Source organism: Staurois parvus, unplaced genomic scaffold (genome assembly GCF_062004578.1).
Source record: "Staurois parvus isolate SC_StPar_1 unplaced genomic scaffold, SC_StPar_1.0 ptg000636l, whole genome shotgun sequence".
NCBI classification, from domain to species: Eukaryota; Metazoa; Chordata; class Amphibia; order Anura; family Ranidae; genus Staurois; species Staurois parvus.
This window is the reverse complement of record NW_028318432.1, coordinates 5,966,832-5,981,842: the sequence shown is the minus strand read 5'-3', so window position 1 is coordinate 5,981,842 and position 15,011 is coordinate 5,966,832. Positions and strand designations below refer to the sequence as shown.

Below are 15,011 nucleotides of genomic sequence, written 5' to 3'. Positions count from 1 at the left end.
AATGTAAGCCAGCATAATTCATATCTAATGGGCTGCTAGGGAAACTGTAGCTGGTGCTGCTATGGTTTTCCAGTTTAGGACTGCCTACCTGCAATGTACTACGGACAGGCAGCCACTGTAGGCAGAGCGACGTACGGGTACATCGCTGGCCACTTCCGGGTTAGGGCGCGTGCCAACACCCCCTGCTGTCAGCAAGTCCCAGCCAATGATTCCCGGCCAGCACCTGCTGATCGGCCATGTACAATCACAGCCTAGAGCTCTGTGCAAATGACACCAGACTCTGTACAGAAGGTGCGATCTGCAAAGCAGGGATGAGAAACTTGGAGATTGTTTAGTAAAAGCAGCACACTTTACACACATTACACAGTGTTAGGCACACATTTAACCCCTTGATTGCCCTAGATGTTAACCCCTTCCTGGCCAGTGTCATTAGTACAGTGACCGTGTATAGTATTCGCACTGATCACTGTATTAACATCACCAGTGATGTCAGTGGCAGTTAATGTCAGATTACCCGCCGCAGTCCCATTACAAGTCGCTGATCACCGTCCTAAAATTCTAGTATATATACCATAATTTGTTATAACTTTAACGGAAACCAAACACTTATTGGGATTTTTTTTCTTCAAAGACACGTAGCAGAATATGTTTTGGCCAAAATTTATAAAGAATTTAGATTTTTGTTTTTTAATTGTATGTTTTATAGCAGAAAGAAAAAAAAAGTTTTTTTATTTTCAAAAATTATTTTGTTCTCGTTTATATTGCAAATAAATAAATAAAACAACAGTGAACAAATACCACCAAAAGCTTTATTTGTGTGAAACAATTACTATAAATTTCGTATGGGTACAGTATTGCATGACTGCGCAGTTACCAGTTAAAGTAGCGCAGTGTGGTATAGCAAAATAAAACTGTCTGGAGCTGAGGTGGTTATGGTGATCTTTCAGTTCCTATGTGAGTGGCTTCCCCCTCTGCACACAGAACATAGGGGACTGCTTGCAAATGCTGTTATTCATAAAATGCTTTGTAGTTGTTGTTTTTTTTTTTTGTTTTGTTTTTTTGTTTTTTACAAATGTATACAAGGTGTTTTCTAATTGGATGAGAAGGGATGGTGACATCACAATCTCCACCTCGTCCAATCACCATGTATTCATTGATAGAAATAAAAGGTGTTCTATGAATGGTGGCAGTGTCAAACAAGTGAGGCCCTGTGGCCAGTGTGTAGAGGGAAGCCACCAAACCGGAGCATGACCTGGAAGATGGCAGCTATCAATGTAGTAGTGCCAACTACTACAACTATTTGCAGCAGCCCATCATACTTCTATTGTGCCAGGCTGGACCAATGTAACTGTACAATACAGGTCATACCTGGAATTCAGTCCTATCCTCCAAGTGGTCTTTTCTGAAATACTGCGTCGGGAACTGCTCTATACTGTAAGGGCTCATGTACACTGCAGCTGCTAAACTGACGTTCAGGAGCTGTTCAGCATTTTTTTCAGCAGCCCCTGAACTCTCCCTAATGTTTTCCCTGTGTATCCATGTACACATCATCGTTTACAGGCAGTTGAGTTTACAGTCGTTTTTTTGAACGCACCAAACTTGTGTTCAGGAGTAGATTTTACCAGCGTTTCAAATGCCAAACACTTGTAAACGCGCTTGACCTTGTTTAGAAGCGTTTAACTGTTCCATATCCAGATGCTGTGCAGAGCCTTTTTTCATCATCAGAAATGCATGCAAAGCATTTTCCATGTATTCAAATGAACCCGGTACACCAGCGCAGTCAGTTCCAGGTTTCGCGTGAAGGAAAAAATGGTAGAACGTGCCGCATTATGCTCATGATGGGATCCATAGTGAATACAACCAGAAAAGACAGGTCATCTCAACACATACTGCTCTCTCTGCTTCTGCTCTCTCTATTCCTCTCAAAATGTCTGAAATAGTTAATTTTTTCCTGTTTTTCAGTGCATTCTGGGCATTTGGGAAGGTCTCCTGAGGTTATCTTTTAAAAACGGTTCTAAACACAAACGCTCATAAACACGGTATGCAAACGCGGCTAAACTGACTTTTTTTAAACCTACGTTTTCCAGCAGTCAGTTTCCATCTTTCAGAAGGTTTTTCCAAACGCCCCGTGTACATGAGCCCTAACAGTTTCCTTATCTGTGATCAGGTTTTATCTCGGGTCTCATCCGTTTGTTTGCAGTGTGGTTCATCATACAAAATAACTCCTCAGTCCCTGTTAGTCCTCACAAAATACACTCTGCAGCAATATTTCGCAGTGGATTCATCACAAATCCAACCGTTCCGTCTTTGCGGTACACATCCACGCTGGAGATATTTGTGTTTTGTTAATTAGTTTAATGACAGTTTAAGGGATGTAATTAATCATTGGGAGGGAATAATATCAGCAGGGATACAGCTGCCGACTGGCACAGCTGAGCACTGAGAGAGCAGATCTGGGACAATTGTTCTCTCTCACTTCTGGAAGTGTCATGCTTTCCATTGTTCAGTTCATTTAAAAAGGCCTGTATTTCCTGTCCAGGTTTATATAATCTCATTTTTTTATATCAGCATGTTTTTATTACTAGAGATCATGATGGATGTTCCACATTTGCCGAGTTTGACAGTTCATTTAACCATCTCAAGGCACGTAGTAATCAAAACCTTTGTGATCATACCAAATTTTTTGACGCTTTGGTATGCGTCGGTTTACACTAGGTTCACAATAATGTGGCAGGCACGTGTGCATAATCAGGCGTGTTCCCGATTTGCACAGAAACGCACTGCGCTTTAGCAGACATGCAGGAGGTGCCATTAGTTTGTAAGGCATTGGCACCCGCTGCACGTTTTGTACAGGCTAAACTGCATGGTTCCGCAGCACCATGCTGTTAGTTGCAGCAAGTCAGGAGCTTCTTTCCTTACATTTCTCACGGGTACAGCAGCACATTCAAATGATATACCCACGGTGAATGTGTGCAAATCCGCGAAATATATGTGAACCAAAGCTATGGGAATGTTTAAAAAATGCCTTGTATGTATATAGGGACAGCCATATCTGCTAAATGAGCAAAAAAATCATTGTGGGGAATTGACCAAAACTGGAGCAATTGTGTATGGAGACCGATCGGCTTTTATCGTTCATTTTCAGAGCTTTAGGCTCTCTTCACAACTGGGTCTAGCAGAAACGCAGGCGGAAATGTGCTTTTCTGCCCTTGTTTCCACAAATGCACAAAAAAACTATTTTTCTTAATGGCACTCCAAACACGGATGGCAGTTGTGGGAAAATGTACGACAAAATGTGCAAAAACCGCAAAAAAAGTGCGTCACAAAACGCACATGGCTCAGTGCCGACCTTTAGTGCATTAGCTTCTGTGGTGTGTTTTTGAAGTGGGGGGAGGTGCATTCGGATAATTGGTACTGCTCCAAAAGCAGTGACATTTGGACGAGGACTGCTACCATATCCTCACTGTCAGCTGGAGCACCTACCAAGGGCGATGCAAAGATTTTGGTGCATAGTACCGTGATGGGGAGTGATTGATGAGCTCGGATTGGCTTTTCCTTGTGAGTACACTTTTATCTAGTTTTTATTGTAAAATAAAGGGTATTGCACCAGAGTCTGCGCACTCTTCGTTCTCTCTCCATTTGTGTCACTGCTGCAAAAATGTGCAGTGTGTAGGGAGCATCACTCAGATGTGAATGGAGCCAGAGCCTGGGTTCACACTAATGCGTTGCGGTACATTGCATGTGATTCGAGCAGGAACCGCACCGCATCCCTGTGCAAATCACATGCAATTTGTATGCAGTGCGATTGGAGCCATACATTTTGTATGGCTTTATTGGCACTCTACCCGCACCAAAAAGGTGCAGGACCCTTTTTTGGGTCCGCACTAGAATCGGCTCGCATGGGTATTCACACCTATGCGATCCGATTTTGCACATCGCACCGCGTTTTGCGGACCGATTTCGGGGTGTTAACACACCTGCATCGGTTTGCATGAACGGGGTGCGATTCTGATGCGGCGTGGAATTCGCACAGAAAACGCTGCAAATTCCGCACCGCGTCAGTGTGAACCAGGGCTAACTAAACGCGTAGAAGATAGAAGCTGATTGGTCACCATGCACATCTGTTCCAGATTCTATCTGCTCCTTCTTTGAGTGTCTGATGTTTTTACAGCGGCTGTTTTTGGCTTTTGATATTTTTTTTTTTCTACAGCCAGTAAACTCCCCAGCATGTTATCCTATGTGTCCATGCACACACAGACTGGAATCAACGATTTTTGGCTGGAAAAAGCCCCCAGGACTAGTGGGCTTCTGGAAGAGTTTTTTTTTTTTTTAGCAGTAAAAACGCTTTAACGTGGCTAAACACAGTAAATTGTGGCAAACCAGCATTTTTGGAAGTCTTTTTGACTAAAAATAATTTTTTTTTGTTGGTAAAAAAAAAGCACAAACACGAAAAACTGCGCTAAACGCTAATACAAAACCGCTGAAAAACTCATGTTTTTAACGTGACTTTACACAGCTAACGTTACCAGTGTTATTAAAACACCGCGTGTGCATGGAGCCTTAGTGAGTGCAGCAGGTCCTGATTATCAGTTCTTAGGCTAGGTTCTCATCTGTGCAGGTGGTGCCGCTGCAGTTCCGCACGAAAATCCGTGCAGCCGCACCACCCGCACAGAGAAATGCGGACCCGTGGGCGGGTGCCATTATTTCTAATGGCACGCCGCCCGCACTGGAAAACGCAATTATTCTGGGAACCGAGGTTCCCGTGCGGGTTGCATTTTCGGAAGAAGTGCAGGGACTTCTTCTGTGCATCTCATGGGGCACGGGAGTCCATTGAAATGAATGGGCTCTCGTGCCTGTGCAAAACGCAGCCCGCACGGCCGCATAGATGTGAACCAGGGCTTATCCTGGGTTTATTTAAGATTGGAGTTCTTCCTGATGTACAGAACAAGCTCTCCTTCCACAGCAGGGCTGGGAGTTTTGATAATCTGGAAGTCAGTTTGCTGCGTTAGTCTTTGGCACACAAGAAAAGCTTTGGAGCGGTTTGAAGTGTACTTGGCAGCGGGCACATGTCTCCGGTCTGATATGGCACCGCGGCGGGGTTGGTTATCACTTAGCCTGGGCAAGGCTATCCAATGAAGTTTCCATTGCTAATCTGATATCTTCTTTTGTTACTGGATTTATAACTTGTAGCATTTCACATTATCATCCTCGCAGGGAGGAAACAAAAACAAGTTCGCTTTGTGTTTCAGGCAATTAATGCCACGTGGCAACATAGCTTGTACATTACTGTGCCCTGGACTGCTCCTTAGCCTCGTGTGCGGCACTGGTGATGGCTTCCTATTGAAGAATGCCGCTGAGGCTTATTTTTAAGCTTTTCTTTTTTTAAACACTCCAGTCGGAAAAGTAAAACCTGTTTGGAATCCATCATCATGGGCACTTCATACCAGTGAATTTTTTTGTGAGTCCCCGGTTATACCACGGTTCTTGGTGCAGTATAGTTAAAGGGGACCTGTCACTACAAATTGCACATCCGTTGAATGAGTCAGCATTTCCATATCAAAGGATTATATAGAGTTCAGCTTTGTGTCTTTTAAGGTTCTTTGCATCAAAAGCAAGAAAAAAATTAAAAGAATCCTTTGTAATATAGTAATATGATTTGCTTTACTAAACAAAAATGCTGTACTTACAAACTACTGAACATTTCAGGAAAAGAATACAGGACATACAGAGTATTACAAAATATCCCAGCCACGGCACCACCTGCCTGGAGGTTGCATGTTCTCCCTGTGCCTGTGTGGGTTTCCTTCGGGTACTCCGGTTTCCTCCCACGCTCCAAAGACATGCTGGTAGGTTAATTGGCTCCTGTCTAAATTGGCCCTAGTATGTGTATGTATGAATGTAAGTTACGGACCTTAGATTGTACACCCCTTGAGGGTTAGGGACTGATGTGAATATAATATATATATGTAAAGCGCTGCGTAAATTGATGGCATTATACAAGTACTTGTAATAAATAATAAATTAATTAGATCTGCTTTATTTGGTTGCAATACCAGTATTAATCTGCTATCTGATTAGGAGAAATGTATTTTGTCACTTGAAGAGAACCGAACTATCGCACCGCCCCTTATAATACAGTGCAAGGTGTAGTTCTGTACGTTGTCTACGGTTCTTTGAAGACTGCCATTCAACAGATGAAACCCAACTCTCACAGAGCTTTTGTGAGCTATATGGTCACAAAGCAGCACCGTATTTGCCCACCAGGTGGAGGTAGGGTGATGTCTAATGGCAGTCGATGTTTTGATCATAGATTACACTGGATTACGGTTTTGCAGTATCCTAATAAATCTTCTACAAATCTTCTACAACTGCACAACACCTTCAATAAATAAATCTGGGTGTTGAGCCCTTGCCCAATATGAGCCTCCAGGTAGGCAGCTTTCACTATGCTATCTCCTTATCCAGCCTATAGTGATCAACAAGTGGATTTACATGTTTACTGAAGGTGCTAACAAGTAATTTTTACAAATTATCAACCCCAAATCACCACCCCCAGTAGGTTTGAACTTGTCTGAATCCACCCTTACATGTCCCTCTGGGGATGGAAACCGTGATCCAGACCAGTGACTGCAAGCTTTACTTTGGTGGTGTTTGTTATTTAGGGCCCTTTACCATCTTTTCATGTGTTATGTCCCATTGTTGACATAGTTGCATGATTTGGCAAAATGATTGGGCTGTCCTTGCACCCTACCATGCTGAAAATCACACAAGAACGTTTTTATTCTAGGGCAATGCACTACTGTGCCTCATGGAATGCTACAATGCAGGCGCATTGCCTTCGTTTGTTGAGGTGTTTAAAATGAATGGTACAGAAACACTTGTTGCATGTGATCCTGCAAGGTGGAATTGTGAATGTGCCCCATCTTTTCTTTATTTAAAGTGTACTAAAACCCACATCAGTAAATTCAGTCTGTATATGCAGTAAAGCATGTTTGTTATACTCACTGTGGAACCTAAGGGGTTAATATTCTGCATTAAGTAAAAAAGCCATTTGATCCTGTCTTCTCTGATCCTCTCCTTCCACTGCCCCCAATCCATCTGCTGATAGTACAGAGCTCTTGAAGTCACTGCACATGCTCAGTTTAGTGTGTATGGCTAGATTTTTTTTTTGTTCTGGAGGGTGCATGTGATCAGCACAGGGCCAATCAGCATAGTCCAGACAGAGGGTCAGGGGTCATGCAGCCTCATAGAACAGTCAGAGCAGAATGAAATCTCCTGCTGCAAGCTTTTACCAGTGTTTGGCCAGACACTGAAAAGTCAAAAGACTGTTATATACTGCTGATGACAAAAGGTATTTAGCAGTTTATATTTACTAAAATAAAAGCATTTCCATGTTCTGTGTACTGTGGGAGACCAGATATAGTGAATGCAGGGTCCTGGATTTAGTAAATCTTAAATAGAAGAAAACAGTTTGTGCCTCTGAGAGTCCATTTGGAAAAACGAGTCAAATAAAATGTCTTTGTACAATTATTATTATTATACAGGGTGTATATAGTGCTAACCGTTTGAGCAGGTCTTTATAACATGAGGGCGACAGTACAGTTACAATACAGGAGAAATCAGAAGGCCCCGTTCATTAACTAAAAATAAATTTGATTTTTTCACACATTTGGCTCTATCATGTAACATCTTATGCCTTTTTAAGTCCTTTGTTTAAAAATGTAATCTAAGGAAAGCTGTTTGGAAGCACCTGGTAGATCCTTGTATGTCTCATGGCTGAGATCTCAGAGCTTTGGGTCCACACACCTTTAGGTCCACCACACGAGGATGACTCCAGGTTGTTGTCTCTTGCTCTATTATCTACTGCCATTCAGAAAACGTGAGCTGAGCTCTGGTTGGTCACTCGGAGCAGCACAGACACTTCTCCCCCAACCCCCCCATTGTTAGAACTCAGTTTTGTTGTATCCAGTTACAGAATTCACTGGAAGCCGCTGCCCCGGGCTCACTTCCAGGATATTGAGAAAGTCCAGAGACGCTATTTTCTCTGCCTCGCACTTCTATTGCATCCTGTTTATCTTTGCTGCAGAAGGATGACCAGGAAGTCCAGCTGGACTGGGAGCTGTGACTTAAAAATATGTGCATTCTGCTTTCTGTTAGGCAGGTGGTCTGATCATGGAGGTTCCGGAAGTTGCATGAAGATGCGCAAATGGGACCTTATGCATTTTTGTATAAAGAACAATATCGTACTGAATCGCTTACTTGCTTGGCTCTCCAACCTACCATTCCCATTCAGGGTGGGCAGGAGTCCTCCTTTACCCTGATGAGGTTTTAATTTGTGAAAATGCAGCAATAGCAGTGAGACTTCATAGGGCAGAGCCTTAAACCCTTATTGGGGATGTTTGCATCCCCAGTGTCGGTTCTTCGGCAGTCTTCGGGTCCCCGGCGCTACCATCTTGCTTGTGGGAAGCTGGCTTTGACTTCCTTGTGTTTCACAGCTGGCTTCCCATTGCACATGCACTGGACGCACTGTGCTTTCTCAATGGTCCCGCAGTCTCCAGGGATATGTGACGTATCCCAGGAGGTTGCGGGTGGAGGAGCCATCTTCCGCTCGGAGAGCAGGAGAATAACGTAACTTCACTTTTCAGGTGAAGTTAAACTTCAATTTTTATTTTTTTTTTAGGAAGCCCTAGTAGTCCACATTTCACTGATGCAGAATTGTACCTTTTCCTCCAACGGATCTAACATGTATTTTTCTTTTATTACAGATCAATGAACTCAGTCATGTCCAAATACCTATTATGTTAATGCCCGATGACTTCAAAGCTTATTCGAAAATCAAGGTGGACAATCACCTTTTTAACAAGTAAGTAACACCTTGTCACAGTGCAGGGAAGTATTTTATGGACATTTGTAGTCCCAGAGATGTCCTACATAAATATCACAATGCTTGTAGATGGGGATTGAGTGGGATTGGCTTTACATGCGCAGTCTAAGGTCTGTTACTTTTGTTTTTCAGAGAAAATATGCCCAGTCACTTTAAGTTTAAGGAATATTGCCCCATGGTCTTCCGTAATCTGAGAGAGAGGTTTGGAATCGATGATCAAGATTTTCAGGTAGGAAAACTTCAATTTATCCTTGCTTTTCTTGCTTTCTGCTCTTCCTCTTTAGACATTAATGTCAAACTGGAGGAATCTTCACCAAATAGGGTTTGGGCCCTTTAACCACTTGATCTCTGGAAGATTTTACCTCCTTCATGACTAGGCCATTTTTTGTGGCCCTGCATTACTTGAAACTGACATTTGAACGGTCATGCAATGCTGTACCCTAAATTAAATTTATTTAATTTTTTGCATACAAATAGAGCTTACTTTTGGTGGTATTTGATCACCACTGGGGTTTTTTCTATTTTTTGATATATAAATGAAAATAGAGTGAAAATTCTGAGAAAAACAATATTTTTTTTTTTACTTTCTGCTATAAAATATATCCAATAAAAAAATGTAAAATATCTAATTTCTTAGCAAAATGTATGCCAAAATGTATTCTGCTACACATTTTTGGTTAAAAAATCCAGTAAGCGTAAATGAATTCCTTTGCGTGAAAGTTATAGTGTCTACAAACTGTAGGAAATATACTGGAATTTTTATTTATCTTTTCTTATACTACTAATGGTGGCGATCAGTGGCTTATAGTCGGATTGTGATAGTATGGCTGGCAATCTGACATTGACACTTTGTGGGAACTGACTAACTGCCACTGACATCACCAGTGATACTAATACAGTGATCAGTGCTAATATTATACACTGACACTGTACTAATTACACTGGCTGGAAAGGGAGCAATTAAAGGGTTAGCTGTGTGCCTAACAAGTGTGAAGTGTTTACAGTGTTCTGATTTTACTAAGGGATGTGCCAGTTTTTTACTCCCTGTCAGGACAGAGCTCTGTGTTTACAATCACAGAGCTCTCTTCTGTCATACGCTCTATAAATCATTGGCCGGGACCGCTGATTGGCTTGTGCTGTAACAAATCACAGCATATCTGGGAAAGCAGGGGCGTGTTGCGCCCCTTACCGGAAAGGCTGGATCATGTATCCAATACGTGATCCAGTGCAGAGCGGTCACCCCGGAAGCAGTATATCTGTGTGGAGCATTCCACAACTAGTTAACACGTCACCCAGTTTTAATTTCTCTACCTATGTGATTTGACAACAAATATGTTAAGCCATGTAACTGAAACCTTTAACACATGTCTGAGACTTCAGGGCACAATGTAAGTATACATATTCCATACCTGGCCGACCCCTGTGGAAGCTGAGAATCCCTGGAATAGCCAGCACAAGTGATCCTTACTATCTTTTAGGTCTCACGTGGCGCTATTCAAAGAACACTTTGCATTTAGTCAATGAGTGCCAAGTGGTCTCTGTTTGCATAAGGTGGCGGGGTGTCAATGTCACAATCTCCATCTTGTCCAATCACAAGACACTGAGCAAACACACGGTTCTCTTTATGACCCCCGTGCTGAGTGGGTGCCCTCTTACTATGCAGCAAGGCCGCTGCTTGGCACGGGATCTAGAGTACTACAGTGATTCTTTGCTTCCACATGGATCGGCCAGGTATGGTCCAAGCTGGACCAGTATAACTTCAGGGAAAAAAAGCATACCTGAAATTCAGCTTTACATTCAAGGAGCTCAGTATTTTGCTATTGGTCAAATTTATTTTTTAAAACTCATATAACTGTGTAAACCAATCCGTTCTCATTTCTGGATGTTGGATGTGACCGTTATCTGTGTACTTTTGAGATGGGAGATCAGCTGTTTTGAAATGACATTGTGTACATTTTTAGAGGGCAGCAATTTCAGCATTAATTTATCTCTGAGATGTGTGTAGACATATTTCTTTTCCTGTGGAGGAAGTGAAAAGCATGGGGAGAAGAAGAAACAACATTAGTACGGTAACTAGAAAAGATACAATTTCTGGAGAAATTGTGTGAAGTGTTCTTACCTCCACTCTGCTGCCTGCTCACACACCTGGGTTCCTATGGCAACTCACTCTACAGCAAGGGCAGAGAAGAGCGGTTAAAAACAAACTGCTCCAACTTGCTCACTTCACTGGCAGTTGCCATTTTCAAACGGTTGTAGTTTAAAAATTATAAATCCTACACCGAAGAGCTTTATATTGTGAGAATCACAAGATCCAGGCCTACATTTTGATGCATAGTATGTCTCTAAAATATTACAAATGAAGGCACAGTTGCAGCTTAGAAATTGCCCTTCAAATTTGAGGTGGCTAGAGTGGATTTTCAATGAATGTCAATGGGCGGCGTGAGTTGCAAACAAATGGTCATATTGTGAAAACTATCAGGACTATGGCTTAGCCATTTTTAGTGGCAGCAGGGATAGCTGAACGTTTTGATATAAGATATGTGTAGGTGGGCTTGAAAGGGAGTGATGGCAGTTTAGAAATCATGTCCTGATTTTTCAGCTCACACTCTAACTTTTGTCAGCTCCCACTCTAGTTTTGAACATTCTGCCATTCATTCATATGGGACCAATTTCAGCACAAAAACGCAGATATTTCGTGAACCATTCAGCGAAACGTTCCACAAAGTAATAGCACACCAATTGGGAACAATCCGCGCGTTTCGGTATATTCCTGTTTATGTAGTGTAAAAACTGTGGGAGGAGTTAGGGTGGTAAATTTGGCTCTAATAATAAGAATATATATGTGAGATAACAGTAAGTGGTCTGCCATGCAAGAACACTTAGCTACTGCAGTGCTTATACCTATATACCACCCATTAGACCAATGTGGAACTAAACATACTGATGTAGGTTCAAGGCTTGCCTCTGGTGATAACTGTCAAGATTGCCTGTGAGCTTATGTCTGCTCTCAACTGAACTGTCAAGACCTCAAATTGCTGGTGTCATAGCTGATCACTGGAGATCCAACAAAGGCCAAGATGGCAGCTTTCCTCTTTTTTTTCTTAAAGTGGTGGTAAAGTCCCGTTTATACCTACAGGTAAGCCTATAATAAGACTTCTGTAGGTACAGTAAATACCTCCTGAACCTTCACTGTTTAGGAGATATTTAGTAGCAGCCAATGACATCACCAGTGCATGCGCACTGCGCATGCCACCCATTGAGAGAGCTGTGCCTTGACCACGACTCCTGCACACATGCGTGGAAGTGAATTCGTCGCTCGGCCATTCAAGCTGCTGGAGCCCGCGAACCCAGAAGGAAGACAGGGTGAAGATGGAAGCCGTGTCATGTCAGCGGTGACAGCATGCTGCTGGAGGGCTTCGTTTTCTGTCTTCGTTTTCAGTCTGTCATAAAATGCTAGTATGTGGATGTATGCAAACTCATTATGCTCTTAACTTGCAGGGTGAAGATTTTTTTTTTTTTGCGGTTTACAAGCTCGTCTTAAGTTGTATGATGTGCTTTCTATAGGTGTAGGCCATTTATGTACCTCCTGAAGCCTGACTGGGATACTCCCAGGATATTGCCAAGAGAGGCCTAGTTGTTACTACTCACCTCCACTATCACAGGAGTGAGCTGTTTTGCTGATTCAGCCACCTTTATATGCTCTCTCTCCCCTGATGCAGTAGCTCTGAGTTTAGAGTTTGAGAGCCCCCTTCATGACCAGGCCATTTTTTGCTATTCGGCACTTCGCTACACTAACTGGCAATTGCGTGGTCATGCAATACTGTACGCAAATGTAATTTGTCATTTTTTTCACACAAATGGAGCTTTCTTTTGTTGGTATTTGATCAACGCTGGATTTTTAATTTTTCTATTATATAAAGGAAAAAAAGATTGAAAATTTGGAAAAAAAATATTTTTTGCTTTCTGCTATAAAAAATATCCAATATAAAATGTAAAAAAAAAAAATCTAATTTCTTCAGAAATTTAGACCAAAATGCATCTGCTAGATGTCTTTGGTAAAAAAAAAAAAATTTCAATAAGTGTTTATTGGTTTGTGTGAAAGATATGTCTATGAACTATGGTATATACATTATACTGGAATTTTTATTCTATACTAGTAATGGCGGTGTTCTGCGGTGTATAGTGTGGTGGGCAATCTGACACTAATTGACACTTTGTGGGAACTAACTGTCACTGACACCAATACAGTGAACAGTACTATACTAGTAATATGTCTCTTAGGGGTTAACATTTAGGGGCAATCCAAAGGGTTGACTGTGTGCCTAGTATGTGCTCTTTTTACTAAGCAATGTGCCAGTTTTTATTCTCTGTTTTGCAGGGAGAGTACAGACAGCAGCGTTGTGCCGTTTTTTGAGAGGCCTGTGTTGTGTACCAATCTGTCATAGATCATTGGCTGGGCCCCGCTGATCGACTTGTGCTGTAGTGAATGACAGCAGAGCCGAGGGCGGCTAATGCACGCACCCCCTACCTGGAAAAGCTGGATCATGCACATGTATGTGATCCAGTGCAGACCCACACTGTAGCAGTATATGTACAGTGCGCCATCTGCAAGCAGTTAAAACCTTTATCCCAAAAGGAAAAAAAAATGTTGTAACTTTGTAAGTATTAGCTGGACTTTGTCTTCAGTTTGTCAGTGTATTTTCATCTGCTAGTCCATCTGACAGTCCCCAAAATCTGCCCCCTGGGCTCCTTCATCCAGAGTGGGAACACTCTAATACAGGAGGTGTATATAAATAAAGAACCAGCGCCACGGAAATTATATAAAACGGTAAGCTGCAAAACCTAGCCTATAAACTTATAGGATATACAAAACTTCAAAAAAATAGGTTGTGCTTAAATACATGCAAAAGTATAACAAGAAAATAAATAACAAAACAATAAGAAACAATATTTTAAATCAAAATAAAATCCAGCAAAAATGAAAGTCCAAAAGTTCAAATAATCAATAATGTCCAAAATAATTCATCACCAAGTAAATCCACCGCCAAAAATGGTTAAATAGAACTCACCAGAGTAATATGCTGATTGCTGAAAAACCAGCATATAGTACTTGTTCTGGGAGAAATGAATAATATGGTGACAACAACACTGAAGAAATGAGGGATGAACTCCAACAGATGTGCTGCAAAGTTGAAAATCCACTCCAAAGGTGATTTAGTATCCAAACTGAGAGATGATCAGACCGTCACTCAAAAGAAAAAAGTGAACAATCATGGTGCAGTATGTTTTAAAAAGCATCAAACTTTAATATAGAAATGCACTTACAAGCAAGGTGTCCAGACTGACACCAGTGTAAACCGCGTGTGTAATGCATATAGGCGACTCAGACCCAGCCAAACATGCACATGCAACGTGCAGACAAACCAGGAGTATTCTGAACCTCACAATACAGGAGGTGTGTTACTGACCAGGTGAAAATAGAGGGGGGAAAAGCCTAAAAAAGAAAACTAATGCAGTCACCACATCTAATGAATGGTGAGCTGGAATATATAACCTTTTTGGTTTTGGGTTTATTACTGCTTTAAAGCTAAAGGTTATGTATTCACTGCCAAGGCAAGCTTTAGGGATTACAAAAAAGAACTAAAGTTACTGATACTGTTTCAGGTTTGATTCATTCAGTTTTTAGGAACGATAAATGTGTAACAGATGTGTTAAAAACTGATAGTGCTGAAATTTCATGGACCTAAAAATAACCGCATGCCTTTTCAGACACTAATGTACCAGAAAATAAAATCTACCATTTTAGGATTCAGAATGGTTTGTTAAATGTAACAGGATCTCAATCATTTCCCATTGGGATTAATAAAGACAAAACAAAATCACAACAACAGACGGAAACAAAACAATAACAAACAATACAATTACCAATAACGGCAAGTTTACTATATACAATGTCCATGAATTGAAAATAAAGCCAAATTAAAACTAAAGTAATACTATACTGTAATAAACTATACCATTCTATTAAAACACTGCATAGAATAATTAACATCGATCTGAAAAATAACAGTCAAGCTACAAAAATGCAAGTATTATACCACTTCCTCTAAACATTATCCTAAACATT

General features: G+C 41.4%; 1 protein-coding gene across 1 annotated transcript in view; it reads left to right on the top strand.

The window, feature by feature from the left end:
- Positions 1–15,011, top strand: part of PIP4K2A (phosphatidylinositol-5-phosphate 4-kinase type 2 alpha) — a 185,441-nt gene that overhangs the window by 126,147 nt on the left and 44,283 nt on the right. The window contains exons 2-3 of the mRNA XM_089693753.1: positions 8,766–8,863; positions 9,017–9,113. Coding sequence (XP_089549879.1) covers positions 8,766–8,863; positions 9,017–9,113 — 195 coding nt within the window. The remainder of the gene's footprint in view (positions 1–8,765; positions 8,864–9,016; positions 9,114–15,011) is intronic.